Source organism: Narcine bancroftii, chromosome 2 (assembly GCF_036971445.1).
Source record: "Narcine bancroftii isolate sNarBan1 chromosome 2, sNarBan1.hap1, whole genome shotgun sequence".
In the NCBI taxonomy this organism is placed as follows: Eukaryota; Metazoa; Chordata; class Chondrichthyes; order Torpediniformes; family Narcinidae; genus Narcine; species Narcine bancroftii.
Window position 1 is genome coordinate 308,401,741 of NC_091470.1, and position 23,537 is coordinate 308,425,277.

Consider the following 23,537-nt stretch of genomic DNA (forward strand, 5'->3'; position numbering starts at 1 on the left):
TATGCATACTACAACAGTGATCAGACACTTGGATCTGCTATTTAGCCTATGCAGAATGACAAATTACATACACTCTGATTGAGACACCACCTTCATGTCTAAGGATCTGAAAAATTCTCTCTCCCAGAAGGGGGTTGCCACAAGTCAGACGACTCCATACCACCCAATCGGGAATGGACAGGTAGAGAGGTTCAACACCAACATATGGAAGGCATTCTGGTTGGCCCTTAGATCACATAACCTGCCTGAGAGGCAGTTGGAACTGGTGCTTTTTGAGGAACTACACTCCCAAAGATCATTGTTAAGTACAGCCACAAATACTACACCCCATGAACAGTTTTTTTGCATTCCAACACCACTCATCCCATGGAAATTCACTGCCTTCCTGATTAATGACCCCTGGACCCATACTACTAAGGTTTTGTGAGGAGTAACATGAAAGAACCACTTGTAGATCCTTGACAGTAATCCAACATATGCAAAAAAAAATCAGTACGCAGATGGATGGGAGTCAACTGTGTCCTTCTGCACCTTGTCCAATTCCTATATCTCCTATTGAGGAACAAGATAAAAGAAATCTGGTGCTACTAATACTGGAGGAGGAGGAAGATAATGACACATCATAGTGTGGAGGATGGTGAAACAGTAGCTCCACAAGAAGAAAGGAGATCCAGTTGGGTACCAAAATGTCCTGTAAAGTGTTACTTGATACTGCTAGTGGGGTTTTTTTTTTTAGGAGGGAAGCATGTAATATTACTAAGTTATTCTTAATGAGCTTGCATTTCATGCTTAGCTGATCCTGGCTGCCGCCACTCCTCTTTAGGAATTTAGAATGTGCCTTTCTTTTAAATTCGAGCAGTGACTGTACAATTAAGTTGAGTAAAGCTGGGAAAACAGCCACCAAGTTTCTTCATTCTCACAATACGGTTCCAAATTAAGCTCCTTTTTAAAAAAAGTCTCAAAACGAAATAGAATTTGATTTAAAAGTCGTCACCAGCAAGCCTTTCGCACCACACACAGAATAATTCATATTCCCTACCAAATGCCTTTGAACAGACCATCAAGAATGTTATTACTTCACAATGTTACAATGTTGACGCTTCGTAAACACTTTATCCAAAGTAGAAAATACTAGAATGAGAACAGATCAGAGCAGTTCGAGAACATTATGCTCATAATGAAGCAATTGGGTAACTATTTTTGGTATGAAATTCACAAACATTTATTGAAGGGATAACTTATTTTAAGCGTGGACCCACAATAATTTCCGTTCTCTCCAGAAACTTGCTCAAACTTTTATGCTCAAAAATTAAATGTTGGAATCCAGTTCCGAGGACGTCCTTTCGAAGGTTTTACACTTACTTTCAAGAGTGTCCATTCGCCGCCTCCGCCCCCGCCAGGACGCGCACTTGACACTTGCGAGACCCCGGAGGGGAGGTCGTGGAGAAAGCATTTGAACGTATTGAAATCCCATAAACGTCCAGTTCGCGACCCAGCCTTTAGGTCGCTCACACGGAGTTCCTCCTCTCCCTCTTCCCTCCCTCCCTCCCTCCCTCCAGCGCCGTCAGGCGAGCTGCAGCTGCCAGGAAACATCGACCGCAATTCTCCCAGGGTTTCTGTCACCCACCTCCTGGATGACAAAGCGGCCGGGCCCGAAGCCGAGAGTCGGGCAGAAACGAGCAGGGTGGGTTTGAATGGACAAGGGGCTCCCCCGCGCTGAGCATCCACTCACTCCAGAGGACGCTGAATGTTACTTACTGTTTCGCGTGTAAATCTCACACCACAGCTTCTCTGAGACAGATTCAATCCGTTCAAAGGGCGGCTTTGGGTGGGGCTTTGATTGAATGATTCTGACTTTCGTGCAATTTCCCGCGTTGACCGACTTAAAGTCGATTGATAGTTTAAATAAGGTTTCTGCTCCAGAGTTCAAAAGGCTAGGAGGTTGACTGGGGGTAAAAAGTATGCCTGCAGGGAAGTATGAAGGGGAGGGGGAGGGGGATGATCGCGCCCCGCTGGCCAGCTTTGCCCAATGCCCACAGTGGAAGCAGCAGGCGCTCGAAGAAGCCGCCCGCCCGCGCCGTTTCCCTGGAGATTCTCTTCCAGCTCGCGGCTTCTCTCCGCCCTCACGTGCGCCCAGACAGTTCACGCCCACTCCGGAATGGGAGGGACATCACATGACCCAGCCCTGTCTCGCCGTCCTCTCCTGTGGTGGTCGGGTGCCAACAACTGCGCTCCTCCCTCCTCTCCGGAACGGTCGGCTGCAAGCGCCAAACACCTGCTCACGATTATTCTCCTCTTCCCCCCCCCCCCTTTGTTGCATTAACGTGAAGCATCACGAAACAAAGGTTGCATCTTGGAAATGGCAGCGAAGTGTAAAATAGTAAGGTGCAGGAGGATGGTTAAATTAATTTTTGTGAAGATGTATGACACCATTTCGGCCATTGACACCCCATTCACCTGCCCCCGCTTTGAACAGAGAGAGAGAGAGAGAGGAAGCCGGAGGAAACTCACGCAGACTCAGAAGCCATGAAAATGAAACTAATATGTTTATCATTGCTCAAATGCGGATGAGCACCCGCTTCTATCTCAAAATCCCGGATTCGGATCTTGAAAAATGCTGCTGTCAGTGACATTTCTCTTGCATCATAAAGCCGGGTTGAATTCTCGTCAGCGAGCGCCAGTCGCATCACGATTTCACCGCACTCCTTTCGCCCAGAGTCACAGGGCTTGTGGCAGCATCGACATTCCTTACCATCTGGGTTCCCCTCTCTTCCAGCATTCCTTCGAAGTTCAAAGAATTTAAGGACAATCATTTAAAAAAGACCCATCGCTCGGTAAACTGAAGAATAGCATGGATGTATTTAAACAGGTTCTGATCTTGCTTTTATTTTCTTCGAACGAAATTTCGGGTTAGAGACGTGTTGAAAGGCATTTGTTCTCTTTCTCAATGAGAACAGAAAAGGCTTGAAATATTGAGCAGGTCAAGCAGCATCAAGGGGGAAGAGACCCGTGGTTAATATTTCAGGGTGACCCTTTTCTCGAAGGGAAAAGCCGAGAAAGCAGACGGGTGCAGAGAACAAAGGGGATGCCTGTGATCAGGTGGAATTCAGCAAAGAATATGACTCCGATTCGTGTTGGCGGAGAGTGGGTGAAGACTTCGCTGCCAGCAAATCTGAATGGAGGAGGTGAAGGAGAACAAAGAAAAGCTGCCAAGACTTTGAAACACAGAACATAGTATTTGGTGGAAACATGAGAGGAAGGGAATGTTGGGAAATACCAGAAAATCAGACTATATCCGTGAGGGGGGGGGGGGGGGGGGGACTCTTTCATAACTGGCCAGGTTGGACATCTGATCCAAAAGACGTAGGGAAGTGTCAGCAGGCTGGGCAGCATGTGCAGAAAGAGAAACGGAGCAAATTTTCCTGCTGACCTGAAAGGTTGATCCAAAATGCCACAAGCACAGGCTACCCATAGGCTGTGCTTGGCATTTTCTGCTCATATGTCAAGGCTGATCAATTCTGATAGACTGATTCTCTAAAAATGTTGAATTAAGCCCTGGGGGATTGTAGCATGAATAAAAGCTCTCACGACTGGAAGGAGAACATACACTTTTTATTAGCTTATAACTGAGGGTAGGGTCTTACGGTGGTCTGACGGGCTCAGGCTTTAGGTGGGAAACCAGGGTTATATATGGGTTATATAAATCGAGGCGGAGCCAGCCATCAGCATAACACACCACCAGTGAATCTCAGTTCACTGCATTCACCCCTTCCTGCAGAATTTAGGGTCTGTAGATGAAGACAGAGAACATTGATTCAGAAAAAAAAATCAAAAAAATATGCAGTTATTTTCAAATTTAAGTGATCTGGGGATCTGGAGATCCTGGTGGAGTGTCTAAGCGCGGGAGGTCCTTGGGCTCCTTGTATCTCCTGGTCCCCTTGTGATGAAGGAGAAACGGCCGGGGTCTCCGGCTCTACAGTGGATGGGATGCACTTTCCTCCTGAACAGGATTCCCTGAGGCCCTGACTGGGAGTGGCGAGAATTAGCTCTGCAGCTCTGTTCCGGTGGGTGCCAGTGATTTCACATAGGCATACGTGGGATTGACATGGAGCAGCTTCACCCTTTCAACCAGGGCATCAATCTTGCTTCTCCTCTCGTGCTTCCTGAGAAGGACTGGATCAGAAATGGTGAGCCAGGTTGGGAGTGTAGATCCCAATGCCGACCTTCTCTCAAAATTGAATAGGAGCTCATGAGGAGTAGCATTGGTCGCTGTACATAGTAGCGACTGGATGACACCTCTTCCCCCCTCTTAACTCCTGTAAGATTTCCCACCTTATCTCCTGAGAGAATTTCTTTCTCTCATTTCCTCTCTCCATCGCATCTTCTCCATGGATGAGGTTTTCCATTACAGAAAAGGATGATCAATTATGAACTCTACTAATGGAATAGGAATGTGGAATTTAAATGGCAAGCAACTAAATGTTCAGAATTACCCTAGCATACTGAATGATCTGCAATTCATTTCTCCAATGTAGAAGAAATGACTTCATGAAGATCAAATACTGTGCCCTAAATTTTGAAAAAGTGCACAGTCTCTGGATGTTGCATGCCATTGTTTGCATGGAAAGAGGTCTTGAGAGGGGCAGTGGAGATGGTGAAAATGCAAACATGAACAAGTCAGCCTGAAAGAACAATTCGTTTCAAACACAGAAAGGGGAGGGGAAGATGTGTAAGGTGTTTTCTTTCAAAGTTGCATGTAAGAAGTAAAACAAGGTTGAAGCATCCAAAACCATCTTCAGTTCTTGCAAGGTCTCTACCTTCATAGTGCTGGTCTTAAGTCATTGTAATTTTTTTCACATGCTATCACAGAATAAAACCATGCACTGCATAAAAGACTGGGATCTGACAATATACCGAAGCTGTGCTGGTGTCATGCCTTTGAACTTTATGTGCCTCTAGCCAAGTTTCTGCAGCTATGAACAGAACTGTCCAGGTGTTTTCAGTCCACAAAACCCAGTACAAAACTGGCTAATTATCTCCCCATCTACACTGGAATCATGCCTAGTACAAAGCAAGATCATTTTTGGATGAAGGCTAACCATCTAAATTCTAGCTCCATGATAATGCCATCGGGCCAACCAACTAATTCAGCAATAATATTCACAATGTAATGACTGAAAATGGACTGAAGGGTTCAAGCTCACAAAGTTGGTTCGGTATCTTTATCTTTACTATATCAAGTACACTTTTGACCTGCTGAGTTTCCCCAGCATTGTGTTTTTATTTCAACCACAGTGTAGGAGCCAGAACTCACCCAATCGCGATGTTTATTGAGTTCTATTCTAGATGCGGGCGTTAGCAGTGTCCCGGAGTCTGGAGATTGTGCACATTCAGTTTCTTCCAGTGCACATGCACTATTCTGGGGTCGTTGGTACATGTGTGGAGGTTTTACCCAGTTGGAAATTAGTTAGCAGCATTGGGGGGATAGACGGTGGATGAGTAGGGCTCTGATATTTTTTGTTGACTCTTACCATGGATTCATAGTTGCTATTATTAGCATAGACATTACCATTCTTGTTATTGTTAGCAAGATCATTATCATGTTATTAATCCTTTTGTTTTAATTAGTAAATCGTTTTAAAACTAATCTGGTCTTCAATATGAATTTGTTCTAATGAGTCATGGACAAGAGCCTACTTGGCCTCCAAGTGGCTTTTTTATGGACAGTAGTTGCTACATTCAGTCAACAAAAAAATGTTGAATAGGATTGAATTGGACATTGTTGAAACATTTGGAGGGTTAACAGTCCTAGCATCCCTCTTTGGTTTGGAGCAATACTGAAAGCAATAGGGTGGTCATGTTGGAAATGTTGTGTGCAATCTGCCTCCATCCGTCCGAGCATTGGCCATAGAAGAGTCCAGGGCTTCTAATCATAGAGCAGGATATCCTATGCACATGCTGGCAGAGTCAATTGTGGAAAATCACAGCGATATCATTGCTGCTGCCATGGTGGAAACTCATTTGTTGACAGCAGTGCATCACAGCCATCAGAAGTGGTAGGATTACATTTGTGGATTCCTTCTGTGTATTTAATTTGAACACAGTTTGGATGTGATGCCACTTGTCCATTGGGAACTGTTGATTTTGGGCTTGTGCTGTGCGAACTTGGTGCTCGAGCTCTGCGGACAGTTAGATGGAGATGCATAAAATGGCCGCACCTAGTGTTACTGCTGAGGCGCAATTAAAACCACTGCAGAGGACATTGACTAAATTTGAAGGGTGGTATAAGACATTGGTTAAATGGACATAATGCAACTTCTGCTTGCAGGTCATCAGACAAGTTAAAGGAATTAACCTCTATTATGTTAAATAAAGGTTCTGGTATGCCAAATGTAGTTGAAAAATCACCATCTCAACAAGCATCTTCTTCAGATGAATGCCTTGCGGAAAACAGAGGGAACAAAACACTATCTCGAACAATACCTAAAAAGAATGGTTCACCAGAGATGAAGTTAAGAATTACTAAAACTTATTTGAATGGAAAGCCCCTTTTTGAATCATCTCTTTGTAGGGATCTTCAGATAGGTGACCTTGAGCCTACAACACAGGAGCAATAAGAGAAAGATAAAGGAAACAAACCAAGACAAATGGGAAGAAAAGACATCCAGTTTTCCTGATGAATGGAAGATTTCCAGCATCAACAGTAAATTCCAAATAAGAAGCATTATTTTTATTTCCAAAATGAACCGCAGCATTTGATTGCAAATCATTCCAAAATCTATCAGCCTGAAGAAAACCAAATGAATGATGAGAAAGATGAAGACACCAAGGAGAAGGAAATTCATGTGAAACATGATGTTGGGGACATGGTGTAGTCCAAAGTATCTGATTACCCTTGATGGGCTTGTATGGATTCTTCAGACCCTATTTTGGATTCCCTCACAAAAGTAAAAGGTTTGCATTAGGTTGTATGTTGCCAATATCAGGTGCAATTTTTTGGAGAAGCTCCAGAAAATGCATGGATTTTTGAAGAGTTTAATGGCTTTCGTTGGTGTTCATCAGTACAATGACTTAGTTCATGAGAGTGCCAAACATGCAAATTCAAAGAGAGAGAAAAAGCACATTCCTAAAACCAATTCCTGCCCAAATTTGTTTTTTTTAATATTTAATGTAAAACTTTTACCCATACACACTTTCAAATATATTTCAAAATACAGATGTAATAACCTACATGATGATAATACCCCAACACTACAGTCCCAAGAAAAGATGAAGAAAATAAAGTACATAGTTAAGAGTTAGAATAGAAGAAAAGAAAGGAAGAAAAAAGGAATGAAAATGATCCGCTGGAAGTATTAAAACTCATCTAATCTAAAATTCTTATCGATTTCATCATTATTGGGGTTCCACACTGGTCTTAAAGGCAAAGAAGAACATTTTAATCCTATTTTTTGTAGTTATGTGAATTCATTTTCAATGGGATATCGGCATTGCACAAGCTGAGAAGGCATTAGCAATGACCCCAGAGAATCAAAAGGCTAAATTCACCTTTGTCTTTGATCATGATCATTCATTATTACTGCCTCAGGTTGAAAAAAGAGGATGGGGTTCCTGTTGAACTTGAAGGATTGCTGAATCCTAAGGACAATCTCAATAAAGCTAAAGGAACAAGGAGAAGAAACAATGCAAATAAAATGCCATGCTCAAAGGCATATGAACATATCCTCCCTGCAAAAGAGTGTTTAAATAGGATTCTACTGAAGGCTCTACTCAAATATATTCATCAGATTAAGAGAGTTATGCAAGCTCCACCATGGCGAAGAGAAAATATGGAGTAGCCATTCAGCAGATCAGGAAATGTTATACTGCCCTTGCTCAATTCATGGCCTTTTGTCAGAAACACAGAGATGAGCTAGCTGGAGAACATCCAGATGCTTCTACTGAGCAGATTGAAAAGCTGCTTGAGTCTCAGCTGAGTGATAAACAGCGAGCCCATTACAATACCAAGTCTTCCATAGTTACTCCAGTTACAGAGCACAAATCACCTGTATCAGGTTCAGGTTTTTCAACAGGATCACCTGGGTCCACCAGACTCAGAGTTTTGCAGGGCCCTCAAAAAAGTGTGACCTCAGAATCAACTAGACAAAGAAGGCTATCAAGGAAGGTAATAGATTACAGAGAGGGCTCTTCAGAGCAAATCAGCTTCAGTAAGAGATTAAAGCAAAGCTGTCAAGAGGATGAAAAATATGATTTCAGTAAAAATGATGGAATGGAAGCATGTGGAAACAATAGTATTGAGGATGGTGAATCGTAATCCACTTGTACTAATGCATCCAAAAACAGTCAGTCAGATCTAAGCAAACTCTCTGATGCATGTAAACTACTTAATAAATGAAGCACATCATCAACTAGTAAAACCCTGGTACCAGCTGTCAACAAGAATCTATCTCCTCTAACTATGTATACAGAATGAGCTTGACATCACTTGATGGAGAGCAGGAGACAGGAGATGAAAGTGCAGATGGAACTCCCATAGAGGTTTCATCTGTATCATCCAAACAAATCTCAAGAACGAGGGAGCAGTGGTGCTGCTTGGAAGGAAGAAGTTTGTTTGCTGTTTGATAATATCGGGAGAGCATGGCTCAACTCTACTGACTTCCGAAGAGTGTAATGGGGAGTTCCCAGACATGTGTGACAAGATTTGATTAATCTCATTTCCATCAAACAGGTTCCATAGATTCTTCATATTACTAATAAGACTCAAAATAATGAAGTAGATTCTGAGCTCTCCATAGTGACTCACTTAATTTTGTTGTTTTTTTTTGACTTAGACCTTGCCCACTATATAGAATACAGACTTTACTGGTCCAGAGTGGTTGTAAAGATCACACTTTTTTTCAAGGCTTTGTGCTGGTAACCTCTGGTCTTATGAAAAATGAAGATCTACATAATATTAGAATGTACTATATTTGATTGTTATTTATAATTATTAATGATTCTTTTCTTCTTTGGCTTGGCTTCGCAGATGAAGATTTGTGGAGGGGTATGTCCACGTCTGCTGCAGGCTCGTTGGTGACTGACAAGTCTGATGCGGGACAGGCAGGCACGGTTGCAGCGGTTGCAAGGGAAAATTGGTTGGTTCGGGTTGGGTGTTGGGTTTTTCCTCCTTTGTCTTTTGTCAGTGAGGTAAGCTCTGTGGTCTTCTTCAAAGGAGGTTGCTGCCCGCCAAACTGAGGCACCAAGATGCACGGTTGCAGGCAATATCAGCCCACTGGCGGTGGTCAATGTGGCAGGCACCAAGAGATTTTTTTAAGCAGTCCTTGTACCTCTTCTTTGGTGTACCTCTGTCTCGGTGGCCAGTGGAGAGCTCGCCATAGAACACGATCTTGGGAAGGCGATGGTCCTCCATTCTGGAGACGTGACCCACCCAGCGCAGTTGGGTCTTCAGCAGCATGGATTCGATGCTTGCGTACTCTGCCATCTCGAGTACTTCGATGTTGGTGATGAAGTCATTCCAATGAATGTTGAGGATGGAGCGGAGACAGCGCTGGTGGAAGCGTTCTAGGAGCCATAGGTGATGCCGGTGGAGGACCCATGATTTGGAGCCGAACAGGAGCGTGGGTATGACAACGGCTCTGTACACGCTGATCTTTGTGTGTTTCTTCCAGACTCTTTTTGAGGCCACATTGGAGAAGCCAGACTGACTTGATTGTGTTTTTTATTCAGTTCTATCATAGATGCGGGCATCGGCGGTGTCTTGGGATCCGGAGGCTGCGTGTGTTCGGTTTCTTCCAGTGTACATGCGCTATGCACTGGGGTCATCGGTGCATGCACAGGGGTTTCACGCAGTTGCAGATTAGTTAGCGGCATTGACTGGTACATCGGGATAGACAGTGGGTGAGTAGGGCTCCGATATTTTTTGTTGGCCGTTACCACGGATTCATGGTCGTTAGTTGGATGTTATCATTAGCAAGATCATTTTCAAGTTGTTATTTTGTGTTAATTAATAAATTGTTTTAAAGCTTATCTGGACTTCAATATGAATTTGTTCTAACGCGTCATGGACGAGAGCTACTTAGCTCTGAGTGACTTTTTTATGGATAGTAATTGCTACATACAGTGTCTGCAGACTTTTGTGTTTTACTGATGACTGAAATGGAAATATTTAGTGCTGATTGCTTCTATTTGCAATTAGTCAAATAATAAAACTGTTTATATCTGCATGTAGCATGATCGAGACAACCTTCAGATTTGTGTTGAAAAGTGGAGGCTGGATCCATTGGTGCCTGGTGGGGATGACATGGAGGTGGAATGCATTATGTTAATTTGATGACGTTTCCCATTGGCATTTTGCCACACCAAGTTCACTATTCTGCTTTTGGTATAGAGATTGAGGGACAAGAATTAACTGGGGATAATATTCCTTTTCAAATTAAAGTTATGGAATCTCATCTGAAAGTGTGTTAGTTCCCAATAGATGATTGGAAGTTCTCCGCAAACTGTCAACATCAGAAGCAACAGTATTTCACTTTCTAGTCTGAACCTTCAATCATATAATGGGAACCTATGTCTTGACCTGGACTGCCTTATAGTGCTACAAATAAATACTTTTGGGGTGCTACAGATTTGACTTGTAGTTTATTCCAAATGTTTCACCATCTGCTGAATGTTGTCAAAGACTAATCCCACAGTTTGAAACCTAACATTGCAAATTTTCTTTAAAAACAAGAAAACTGATGATATTCATGTCTGATTCGATACACAACAGTGCTAGAGAAACCCAGCGGGTCTTGCAGCATTCTTTATGGTAAAGATACATAACCAATGTTTCTGACCACTTTCCATAGCCTACAGCAGGGCAAATTAATCTAAAACAAAGCAGTAGACACACATGGGCATTTAGTAAACATGATGGAATGTGAAAACACAAAATAAAAAAAAAACACTTTCAACACAGTATCGGTTTTTTATACTTGCAGTTGTTGACACTCACTCGTGTGATCGCTACAGAGACTGCTAGTGTGGTTGAGTGGATGATGCAGCTTGCTGCCATTGCCCAGCATCAGGAGAGAGTATCGTACCACATATCACAAGCAAGAGAACGGATCAGAATTCGAAGTACGCATTCTACTGAATGCGAATCATTATCATAGGTGTCGGCTTTTTTCTCTTTTGCCCAGCTACTCTTATCCATCTCTACTTTTAGGCCTGTACTTCCCCTGGCCCTCCCCTCCATTTTATCCATCTGGTTGGAGAGTGCCCAGATAGAATATTAGTTTTTCCTTCAATTTATATGATTATGTGGTCATCATACTGCATCATTATACTGATATTATGTTGAAATCGAACTGGTAAAGTCCTATCTCACCTTTGCTCCCTTTCTTGCTGGATCTCACCTCCAACAAACCACACAGAGTGGAACTAATTTTCTGAGCAAATGTGGATTTTGTGAACCTATAGCAACTGCACACCAGAGCCAATGTTGCGCATTTAAGCATCAATAAACCTATGATGCCTGTGTGTGAATGGTGAGAGCTGGATCTTCAAATCATTGCCGACATTTTCACTGAAGCACATGCGGTATAGTTCTTGAATTCAACATCAGCCAAGTAAAGGTCCTCAATCTTTCTGCTCCCACTGCACCAGTTTTTCAACAGTCCAGAGTATTTTGTGCATTTATGGTTATCATGAGAAGGATGTGATTGTTTTGTAGAGAGATTGGAGCATTAGTTACAAAGAGAGAGTGGATAAGCTGAGTTTGTTTTCCCTGGTCCTGTTTCTCCCATGAGGTTTTATTGTTGGAGTGCAGTGATGTGCAATAGAAACAATCTGTCAGGGGAATTTTGTTTCACAGACTGAGAATGAAACATCTTCTTCTGTAATTAAGAAAATTGAGCAAGTTGAAGAAGACTACGCGCTCTGCCTTTAAACATGTGGAGACAAGTGTCATCTGCAAACTGCTGCTTGAGTACTGAGATTATACTGAGAAATAATAAACAGCGTTCAGGAAATGACACAATCTTGTTTGAAACCACATGTCACTGAGATTGAATTAACTGTGATCCTGTTGATTTGGATCATGGTTGGCATACCATCACAAAGCAAACAAATATTTTGATATACAGTATTTCATGTTTAGCTGAATTTGTGGTCAGTGCTCCACAGTCTCTCCCAGGTGAAGAGTCAAAGACTCAAATCACATTGAAAAAGATTATGCTTAATGGTTGATTCTGGTTCCTGTATTTTTCTTGGATATGTGAAAATTATGACTGCTTTGGAAATAGATTGTCAAATTAACACTTTGATTTGGGGAGCAGTTTCCCTATAAGTCAATTGGAAGAAGTAGTAGGAAGATCCTGAATTGACTTTCCCTCTGGTAGAAATCAGAAAGCCTTCTCTAGTTACCAATCTGGGTCAGAGGCTCTATACACTTCACTGTCAGAGGTGGAATTGCTGCTAATGCCTTGCTGCCAGACTCTGGTCTAGAGAAGTAAAGCCAGGTAGTGATCAGTTTCTAAAATGATCAAATTATGACACAAATGAATTTAAGTTTTTGTTTCCCAATGTTTCAGCCTGTTCATTTGATTGTCTCATCTCATCTTCCCAGATAGGCAGATTGGAAATTCTTGATAAAACTCTCAAGTTTTAGAACTTCAGAAGGAAATCCTGTGTTCCCGAGGTCTTGTTTTTCAGTTAGGATATGATCTTTTTGACTCTACCTCAGCAGTCATTGTTGGTGAATCTGTTTTAACATACGTCTGAAGCATTTGAAAATGGAACATTCTTCAGAGATTTGACAGAAAACAAACCTCCACCCTATTTTTTTTTTCCCCCAGTCAAAGCCCATCAGGGACATTCTGGGTCAGGGCTTGAAACTTCACAGTTTGAGGTGAAGTTGCTGCTAAGGATTTAATGTCTGACTCAAGTCCACAGAGGGAGCAAGGCATTAGCAGCAAGTGTTCAGGAAACAGCAAGTATCCAGAACGATTGAGTTATGACAATAAAAGCACTTTGGCAGATCTGATCACCTGATGTACTTCTACTCCTGGTGTACAAGCAGGGACTGAAGACTATGGCACCAGTAGTGAAAACAGTGATAGTATAGTGAGGGAGATGGAGGAGCACCTCCTGGACTGCTTTGAATCTGGACCATTTTCAAGGGTTCCTCCTCAGACTTGCCACGGGTGTCACTGACAGATCGATGGCATCTAAGGCTGGGGATTCAGATCTCTACAGAAAGTCCAGGTATGACATGCAGAAGTCTATCATAGAAATAGAGGCATTCCCGATGGAAGTTAGAGACAGAGTCAGATACTTGCCAGTCAGGGATTGTAGACAATTACATCTACAAGGCGAGGAAGAACACCACAAAAGATTGTAATGCTTCACTACCCAATGTGCCGAATACCTTTTATGCTCGCTGAAAATTTTTTACATTTAAATTTAGACATACAGTATGGTAACAGTCCCTTCCAGCCCACAAGTCCGTGCTGCTCAAATATCTCAATTAACGTACAACCTTGGTACATTTTGAAAGGTAAGATGAAACTGGAGGACTCGAAGAAAACTCATGTTGATCAAGGAGAATATACAAACTCCTTACAGGTAGTGCGGCATTCAAACTGGTGTCACTTGCATTGTAATATCATTGCACTACCCGCTATGTTAACCATGCCACTTTGAGGAGAACTCAACGATACCTATGAGAACTCCTGCTGAAGCTGATGACCCTGAAGCCGACGTCAGAACATCCTTCAAAAGGGTGAACCTCATAAGGCATCAGGCCCTGATGGTGTCTAATGGCTACTGCCATTAGCTGTTCTGCACCTGCTGCAATCGAATGCAGCTACCGAACTTGCAACAGCACCCTGCGCATGCGTGAGCACCATGAGGTTAGTTGAATCAAGTATTAGCAGGGAGCAGATGCCACACTGTGGCTCTCTCTCCCTATCCTGTTTATCAGGCTTGGTTGTGTTCAGTAAAGTCTTTTGTTTGGTTTACCTCTCCCTCCGATTCCACTCGTTATTAAGCACGCAATAACGAACATGGTATCAGAAGTGGGATGAAGAGCACCCCAAGCCTGAAGTCTTCCAATCGTAAATCGTAAACCAGGCAGTCATAACCTTGTGTAGTCTACATCCTTACGACTTGCCCTTCATTCAATGGCACAAGCGGCTGGCTGATTTTATCTGAACTTTTCTTTTGTGCCAGCCTTCTGTTTAGCAGCTGGACCTTGACATTTTGTGGGTCCTTTGGTTGGGGCTCCAGAAGTCTCCTTGCCACTGGTAGGATAGTCCTGGTCTGCCTTGACATTAACCACTGTGCCAGCGAGCCCAAAGTGGTGTCACGAGGGAAGTTTCTAAAGTTCAGTTAGCTGAAGAAGACTTCTCCATTAGCTGCTTGGCACTTCTCACCACTCTTTCAGCCAGCCCATTTGATTGTGGGTACTCTGGCCTGCTGGTAATGTGGGTGAAGTCCCTTGCAGTCACAAAGTCCTGGAACCTCTGGCTGGTGAATTGTCTGCCTTTGTTTGAAAGAAGTGTATGAGATGCCCCATGTACAGAAAAGTGCCATTTCAGTTTGGTGATGATGGCCACAGAGGTTGCGCCCTGCAGCAGGTTGATCTCAAACCAGCCTGATTATGAGTCTATTAATGCTAGGTACTATTTGCTCCACCATTCAAAGATATTGGTAGCCATGGTCAACTAGTGTAGGTTGATTATAGGGTGTAGCTGGAGTGGCTCTTTCTGTTGGTGTGGGTTGGTACTGTTGCACAGTGAGCAAGACTATACCTCTTCATCTATGTTCTCTGTCATACCTGGCCAGAAGACCAGTGGAAGTCCTTGTTCTGCATTTTGTTGCTTCGGTGCCAGGGTGCCCTCTGCGATCGGCTGCTCTGCACCTGCTGCAATCACATTGCACATGCACGAGCACAACGAGGGTGTGCTAGTTGAATTGAGTACTGGCAGGGGGAAAATGCCATGATGTGGGCTCTCACTCTTTACCCTGCTTATCACGTTTGGTTGTGTTCAGTAAAGTCTTTGGTTTACCTCACCCGCCGACTCGACTGCAATAACAAACAGTGCCCTTGGCAGGGTTTTGAAATCTGTGTCAACCAACTAACCGGGTGTTCATGGACATTTTCAATCTCTCATTGCTGCAGTTGGAGGTTCCCATCTGCTTCAAAATGGCATCAATCATCCCAGTGCCCAAGAAGAGCAGAGTGAGTTGCCTCATGACTCTCACCCAGGACATTCACATCTACTGTGATGGAATGCTTTGAGAGGTTGGTCAGGGCCAGAATTAACTCACACCTAAGATATGGACCCACTGCAATTTGCCTACCATCACAATCACTCCACAGAAGATCCAATATCACTGGCTCTCCACTCAGCTCCAGCAACACATACATCAGACTACTCTTCATTGACTGCAGCTCAGCTTTCTAAACCATTATACCCTCCATGCTGGTCAGCAAACTCCAAAACCTGGGCCTCTGCATTTGGATTCTTGACTTCTTCATCGGAAGATCAGTATGAATCAGAAACAACATCTCCTCCTAACTGACAATTTGCACAGGCACACCACAAAGGTGTGCTTTGCCCACTGCTCTTCTCCTGTACACCCATGTCTGTGTGGCCAGACACAATTCAAATGCCATCTACAAATTTGCTGATTGCACCACGGTCATCAACAGACAGCATGAGGAAGCATACAGGAGGGAGATAGATCAGCTGGTTGAGTGGTGCCACCACAACAGCCTTACACTCAACATGAGCAAAACCTGATTGTGGACTTCAGGAAGGGGAAATCAGGAGAATAAGAACCAATTCTCATAGAGGGGGTCAACAGTGGAAAGGGTGAAGAACTTAAGGTTCCTGGATGTCAACATCTCTAAGGATCTGTCCTGGGGCCTCCAAGTCAATGAAATCATGAAGAAGGCTCACCATGGCTATACTTAATATGGAGTTTGAGAAGATTTGGTATGTCACCAAAGGCTCTTGCAGATTTCTACTGTGTACTGTAGAGAGCCTTCTGACTGGTTGCATCACTCTCTGGTATGGAAGTAACAATCCAGAGGACTAGAAAAAAAATGCAAATTATTGTGATCTTGGCCAGCATCATAGGCATCAGTATCCACTTCATCAAAGACATCTACAATTGGTGGTGTCTTAAGAAAACAGCCTCTATCATCAAGGACCCAGGCCATGGCCTCTTCACACTGCAACCATCAGGAAGCAAGTATAGAAGTCTGAAGATGGACATTGAACCACAGACACTACCTCATTTTCTCTTATTTTTGTTCTAATTTATTTATTTTTAAATGTAATTTTAAGGCCATTTTTGCACTGGTAATGCTTCTGCTGACAATAAATTGTGTGGCATGTTCATTATAATATATTCTAATTCTTATCAGATATTAAGTTTTTGTTGCAGCCTATGGTATAAGAACGGGTGCTCCTCGATTTGTGATAGTTGAACTTACGATTTTTTAAAGTTACAATGGTATGATAATGATTCTCATTCAGTAGAATGCGTACTTCGAATTTTGGTCTGTTCCCTTGCTTGTGATATGTGGTACTGATGCTGGGCAATGGCAGCAAGCTGGCATCATCCACTCAACCACACTTGCAGTCTCTGTAGCGATCACACGAGTGAGTGTCAACAACTGCAAGTATAAAAAACCGATACTGTGTTGAAAGCGTTTTTTTTTAATTTTGTGTTTTCACATTCCATCATGTCTACTAAATGCCCATGTGTGTCTTCTGCTTTGTTTTAGATAAATTTGCCCTGCTGTAGGCTATGGAAAGTGGACTGAGCACATTTAAGGTGGGCTGGCCCAAGCTGAACAAAAATGTTTTCAGTATTCAATAAATTACATGAGATATTTATTATAAAATAGGCTTTGTGTTAGATGATTTTTTCCCAACTGTAGACTACAGAAAGTGTTCTTAGCACGTTTAAGGTAGGCTAGACTATGATGTTTGGTGGGTGCGGTATTCTTTTTCAACATGATTGTTCAACTTGCGATGGGTTTATCAGAACTCAAGGCCATTGTAAGTTGAGGAACATCTGCATATTGTTGGTGGTTTACTTTCCTTTGACATTTTGTTTGGATGAACTTAATGGCAAATATTTGATGCTACTTCTAGTGTCAGTTGTGGGTCATAATTTGTAATATTAAGTGTAATAAAGGTGTACTTCCCACATCTATCTATGTTTCATTTCAGTGGAAAAAAGCAATGCATACTTGATGAAATATAAGGATCAAATTCTACAAAACTTTATTTTCATTAGGTATTTTCTCTAAAATTCCATGATTGACCTGGGAGACCCAAACATCCAGTTTTGCTATCATATTATTCTCCAGCATGCAGTTTGTAAGAGTAAATCATTATCATAGGAACATAGGAAGTAGGAACAGGAGTAGGCCAAAAATGGCCCATCGAGCCTGCTCCGCCATTCAATACGATCATGACTGATTTAATTTATGACCTAACTCCACCTACCTGCCTTCTCCCCATATCCCCTAATTCCTCTATCATGTAAAGAATTATCTAACTGAATTTTAAATATGTTTAATGAAGCAGCCTCAACCACTTCCCTGGTTAGAGAATTCCAAACATTCACTACTCTCTGGGAAAAACTATTTTTCCTCATCTCTGTCCTAAATCTACTCCCCTGAATCTTGAGACTGTGTCCTCTCATTTAAGTTTCCCCGGCCAGCTCAAAAAACCTTCCTACATCTATCCTATCCATACCCTTCATAATCCTATATGTTTCTATAAGATCTCCTCTCATTCTTCTGAACTCGAGCAAATACAATCCTAGATGATTTAATCTGTCATCATAAGTCAACCCCTTCATCCCAGGGATCAACCCAGTAAACCTCCGATGGACCGTCTCCAAAGCCAGTATATCCTTCCTCAAATATGGAGACCAGAACTGGACACAGTACTCCAGGTGCGGTCTCACCAGTACCTTATACAGTTGCAACATTACCTCCCTACTCCTGAATTCAATTCCTTTAGTGATGAAGGCCAACTTTCTTTTTCCTTCTTAATAACCTGCTGCACTTGCAACCTAACTTTTTGCGATTCATGCACAAGCACTCCCAAGTCCCTCTGCACAACAGCATGCTGTAGTTTTTCACTCTTTAAATAATATTCAGCTCTTTTATTTTTCTTGCCAAAGTGGATAACCTCACACTTACTAACATTGTACTCCATCTGCCAGACCTTTGCCCACTCATCCAGCTTAACTATATCCCTCTGCAGACTCTCCACATCCTCATTACAATTTGCTCTTCCACTCAATTTGGTGTCATCCGCAAACTTGGCTACACCACATTTTGTCCCCTCCTCCAAGTCATCAATGTAAATGATGAACAGTTGTGGGCCGAACACTGACCCCTGCAGCACCCCATTTACTACTCTCTGCCAACCTGAAAAACTCCCATTTATCCCGACTCTCTGCCTCCTGTCAGACAACCAATTTTCAATCCAGGTCAATATACTTCCCCGGACTCCACTTTCCTGTAACTTACTGATAAGTCTCTTGTGCGGCACCTTATCAAACGCTTTCTGGAAATCCAAATATACAACATCAACCTGTTCCCCTCTATCCACCGCACCCATTATATCCTCAAAAAATCCTAACAAGTTTGTCAAACAAGATCTTCCCTTTCTAAAACCATGCTGTGTTTGCCTGATTGAACCCTTACATTCCAAAAGTTTCACTATTTCATCTTTAATGATGGCTTCAAGCATTTTTCCAACCTCAGATATCAAGCTAATTGGCCGATAATTTCCAGTCTTCTGCCTACATCCCTTCTTAAAAAGTGGCATGACATTTGCTGTCTTCCAGTCTGCCAGGACCTGCCCAGAATCCAAGGAATTTTGGTATATGACCACTAATGCATCAACTATAACTTCTGCCATTTCCTTCAGAACCCTTGGATGGATATCATCAGGACCAGGTGATTTGTCTGGCTTTAGTCCCATTAGTTTCTCCATCACTACTTCCTTTGTAACAACTATTTTATCAAGGCCCTCTCCAACATTCACATCCTTAACTCCGCACTTGGGCATGCTGGATGTGTCTTCCACCGTGAGGACTGACACAAAATATTTGTTTAATGCCTCGGCCATTTCCTCATTTTTTGCTACCAGTTTTCCTTTCTCATCCTCCAAGGGTCCTATGTTAACTCTGGCCACCCTCTTCCATTTTATATATTTATAATTTTTTTTGCTTTCTGTTTTTATATTTTGTGCCAATTTACTTTCATAATCCTTTTTCCCATTTCTTATTATCCGCTTTGTAACCCCTTGTTGTCTCTTAAAGTATTCCCAATCTTCCAGTTTCCCACTGCTCTTTGCAGCTTTGTACCCCTGCGCCTTCAATTTTATACTCTCCTTTATTTCCTTTGTTAACCACGGTTGATTTTTCCCTCTCTTGCTGCCCTTTTTCCTGACTGGAATATATTTTTGTTGAGCATTACAAAATAGTTCTTTGAAAATCTTCCACTGTTCCTCAACTGTTTCATCAATTAGCCTGTGCTCCCAGTCCACTCTGCCCAATTCCTCCCTCATCCTATGGTAGTCATCATTCATCATAATATCAGCACTTTTCCCATAAAAGGAATTTCTACATCTCAGTGTTACTGAAGGGACTGGTGGATGTCTACTCTTGATTTAGTAAATAATTGCCTTGAATGATTGTACAATAACAAAAGTGCTGGAGGAACTTAGATCATCACTTGAATGATTGTATTTGTGGCTATTAACTTAAAAATATGTTTAGGTCTATTGATCATTTTAATTATGTGTAATGGAATTAGGAATGAGTGATGTTTCACTATTATTTTTTTAATCACACCAAATTATAGGAAGGTGGGGGAAGGGTCCAATTAAAGAACTGATCTTCATTACAGCTCACAAAAAGCAAACTGCTCGAGAAAATCAGTGGGTCAAGCAAAATCGGTGGTGGGAAGGGGAAGAAGAGGTCTGAAAGGTTTCAACTCAAAATATCACTGATTTCTTTCCTCCTCCCACAGAAGTCGGTCAGTCACTATGTTCTTCCGGCAGTTTGTTTTACTCCAGATTTCAGCATCTGCAGTCTATTGGGTCTCTTATTCACAGGCCTCCTCATTGGCGAGGGAAAGAATCAAAGAGACATATTTCAAATGGCTGGTTAGACAGAATAAAGAACCTAGAAAGGAGGAAAAGAAACACAATAGTGCTTGCTAGGGTATACAGATGGGGGAAAAAAAATCATATTTTTGGGAAAATTGAAAAAAAAATTAACATAAGGATTCCTTTGCAATCAAAATATCAGGGTTCTACAATGGTGCAAAATTTGAAAATATATGACAGGCATGAAAGTCTGAGTTTGAAATAAGAGATAAAGAGCAGGAATATTATAGTTGTTGGAGAGAATGTGAATGTTATTGAGACATATTAGTCCATCTCACCATCTAGTTTGGAGAACCTGATGGAAAATGCCAAACCCTTAGAGATCTTTTGATATTTCAGTTATAGTTCCAGCCTCAATTTTAGAAAATTCAATCGTAACCACAATTATATAATTGATAATATTACCAAAAAGAGAAGACATAAAATAACAAGGGAAGAAATATAGGGGCACCCTACCTTCTAGCCTTTTTAGAAATTCTCTCTTTAATGAAGAAATATTCCATTCCAAATTACAGACACACAGTTAAATACTTGAACAATCTTGAAACATGGCAAGTCCCCAGCTTGTTCCACCACACTGTACGTATGGGTACAATACTTAACAATACAAAACATAAATCAGTAGTTTTATTACATTAACAGTGATTTACATTAAGCCTTTAGTACTTTTGAAGTTACTGCTTCTCCTCCTGGAGACACTAAATATGTTAGTTGCTGTGGTTCAAACATGATGTAGTCAGATTTATTTGTTGAAAATTCAATGTCCATTATTTTGGACATAAGCAATTTTGTTGAATTTATTTATTCTTGAATTCAGCAACAGCGACTTAAGTATATAATAGGTCCACATTAATTAATCTATGTAATTGGGAAAAAGACAAAATTAATAAAAGATATAGTACTGTGCAACAAACAAAATTTAACAAGTTCTTAAATCATGCACTACAGTGTACATTTGTTTCACAGTGAAGGCCACAATCTTGTGCAGGTTAATTCCGAAACATGCCTAGCTTTTCCCTCTTACAACACTCTCAACCATACCTGAAAACTTCCAGCATTTGTTATTCTTTTTATCTCTAGTCTACATCCATTTTCCTCAGATAAACTACTGGGTTTAAATCAATAATTATAACATATTTCTTTTCAGTGTTTAATCTGATTATATCAATGAAACATGATTTTCTCATGTAATTTTACATGCTTGCAAGATAATATTTATGATTACCACATAATAACCTTAGATTTCTTCGCAATTTAGCTTTCAATACAGCATACAGTACATGCGTTGTGTGAGGTTTACAGATTATTCAGTGTGTCACTCTCATGTCATTATCAAATCATTTTACTTATCTACACTTTAACTAAAAAGTAAAATATGGCACACTTAAAAGTGGCATTCTTCATAAAGCTTCTGTGATAGAATTATAAGTAAACTATAAGCAACAAAAATATTAAATAAAACAAGTTTATAGAGCAATCCAGCTTTGAATAAATTGAGTTTTTTGACAATTCACATGAAGATGCTATTCCGTAGAAACAACTAAAATGTTTACCTTAAATAAAGTGGTAACTGGGAGGACAGTACCTGCAACCTTTAGCACATGTAACCTATGGATTAATCAGACTGAAGCCACAGAGCTTCTTGAACCCCAAATTCTCACACTGTTCTTTTATGACATTTTCTATTTTCTGTGTTATTTCATATTCTTTTCTTGCAATGTGCACACTAGACAATGGCCAACCTAAATAATACAGTTCAAACAAAAAAACTCAATTAAGTAATGTGTAAATGCCATTCTGTTCAAGCTCACGGTTTTACAATGATATAACACAAAAAACCCAGCGTAAATATAAGTTTGCAATAAACATGCTTATTTAAAGTATTGCTTAACCTATGTTCAATCGCAATAAAAGAAATTAAATGATCTCATATCAACTTTTGTTATTATGTTTGTTTTTGGCACCTACGGTTCAATGTACGAGAACAGAATGAGCTAAGAATGTCCTTGACACAGTTCACAGTTTTTCTATTTTACAGATGTAAAAATTACTGAGAATTAGTAGTTAAAGGGTAATAATAATTCTGAATAAATAATATTTAGTGCTGTAATATCTGATTTTAAGTGCATTTCACCTAAAGTTTATCACAGTTGAAAAATGTTACTGCTTCATCAAAGTACTGCACAGTTTAGCTAGAAACAAAACAAAGTATATTAATATTAGAAGTGTAAACAGAATCTTTTGATCACACATGGAGAATGATCTTTTCTTAATAGTAACACTGCTTCAGCTTGGAACAGCAACACCATATGTATTCAGTTTGGTGCTAATTGCAGTGGTGTTGTCAGATGAATTCTGTTCTCAGTTGAGCCGTATAAAGATGTTGATCAATCCATATTTTAGTAAAAGAATTGTTTGACAACACAACTAACTAGAAACTTTTAAAATTACTTTGCTACAGTATTCACACTAATTATAAAATCTTTATTTTGTCATGAAACGCTTCATATGTTCATTCCATTCCTGACTGAAGGCAGAAGTTAGACCTTCTTCATCATCTGTCCGGATGCAGCTTTCATCATCATCAGTTCTTACGTAGCTCTCATCATCAGTTTGACTGTAATTTGCCTGATAAGTGGATAAAACAACTGATTTATACATAGCACAAAAATCAAATTGGATGCCCAAATTCAGTAACCAATTAGAATTTTTCAAATTGTAAAAATGAAAAACATGCAAATCAGTATTTGAAAATTTTGCAACAGCAATGTTTAAACCATGGGCCATTGACTGCAGAAAAATGGTGTATATGGACTCAAAAATGTCAGTATGATACTCATAGTTTAATTCAGTTGAAATAAACCATTTGTGTTCTTCAGTTAGAAAATGAAGTGCTTTCATCAAACTAAAGAGTATATGATAAAAACACAGAGGCTGTGTTGTGAGTGTTAAATTAACTGGAACTGATAGTTTCTTGATCCTCACTGATTTCTTCTGTTAGTGGGCAATTTAATCACATGCAAACACAAGTTCAATTTTGTCCCAATCTTCAAATAAGTCTTGTGCATCAGAGAATATAGAATATATCCAGTCCCCTCCATAATTTTTTGGGACAGACACTTTTTTCTTTATTTGGCCCTGTGCTTACAGTTTTAAATCTGTAATCAAACAATTCACATGTAATTGAAGTGCACCTTTCAGATTTTATTAAGGTGATTTGTATACATTTTGGTTTGACATGTGAATTATTTGATTACAAATTTAAAACTGTGGAGCACAGGGGCAAATAAAGGGAAAAAGTGTCTTTGTCCTAAACATTATGTAGGGCACTGTACATAAAAT

General features: G+C 40.9%; 2 protein-coding genes, 1 long non-coding RNA gene and 1 pseudogene across 26 annotated transcripts in view; 2 read left to right on the top strand and 2 right to left on the bottom strand.

Moving 5' to 3' along the window:
• Positions 1-2,098, bottom strand: part of mapre2 (microtubule-associated protein, RP/EB family, member 2) — a 134,035-nt gene extending 131,937 nt beyond the window's left edge. For both annotated transcript variants that reach the window (XM_069921599.1, XM_069921600.1), the window contains exon 1: positions 1,759-2,098. The gene's annotated coding sequence lies outside the window, so the exon portion shown is untranslated. The remainder of the gene's footprint in view (positions 1-1,758) is intronic.
• LOC138755506 (uncharacterized) overlaps positions 1,130-23,537 on the top strand; it is a 40,393-nt gene continuing 17,985 nt past the window's right edge. For 2 of the 3 annotated variants that reach the window (XR_011352343.1, XR_011352344.1), the window contains exon 1: positions 2,383-2,869. This is a non-coding gene — a long non-coding RNA (uncharacterized lncRNA). Of the gene's footprint in view, positions 1,204-2,382; positions 2,870-23,537 lie in introns of those variants that run through there. The other variant, XR_011352345.1, reaches the window with a different exon arrangement.
• LOC138752230 (histone-lysine N-methyltransferase NSD2-like) lies at positions 5,956-8,314 on the top strand (annotated as a pseudogene).
• The window catches only part of dtna (dystrobrevin, alpha), a 438,543-nt gene continuing 435,658 nt past the window's right edge, over positions 20,653-23,537 (bottom strand). For 14 of the 21 annotated variants that reach the window (XM_069921569.1, XM_069921565.1, XM_069921564.1 and 11 more), the window contains one exon: positions 20,653-22,823. In XM_069921569.1, the coding sequence (XP_069777670.1) occupies positions 22,680-22,823 (144 nt within the window). In that variant the 3' untranslated portion in view covers positions 20,653-22,679. The remainder of the gene's footprint in view (positions 22,824-23,537) is intronic. The other 7 variants (XM_069921581.1, XM_069921576.1, XM_069921583.1 and 4 more) reach the window with 2 other exon arrangements.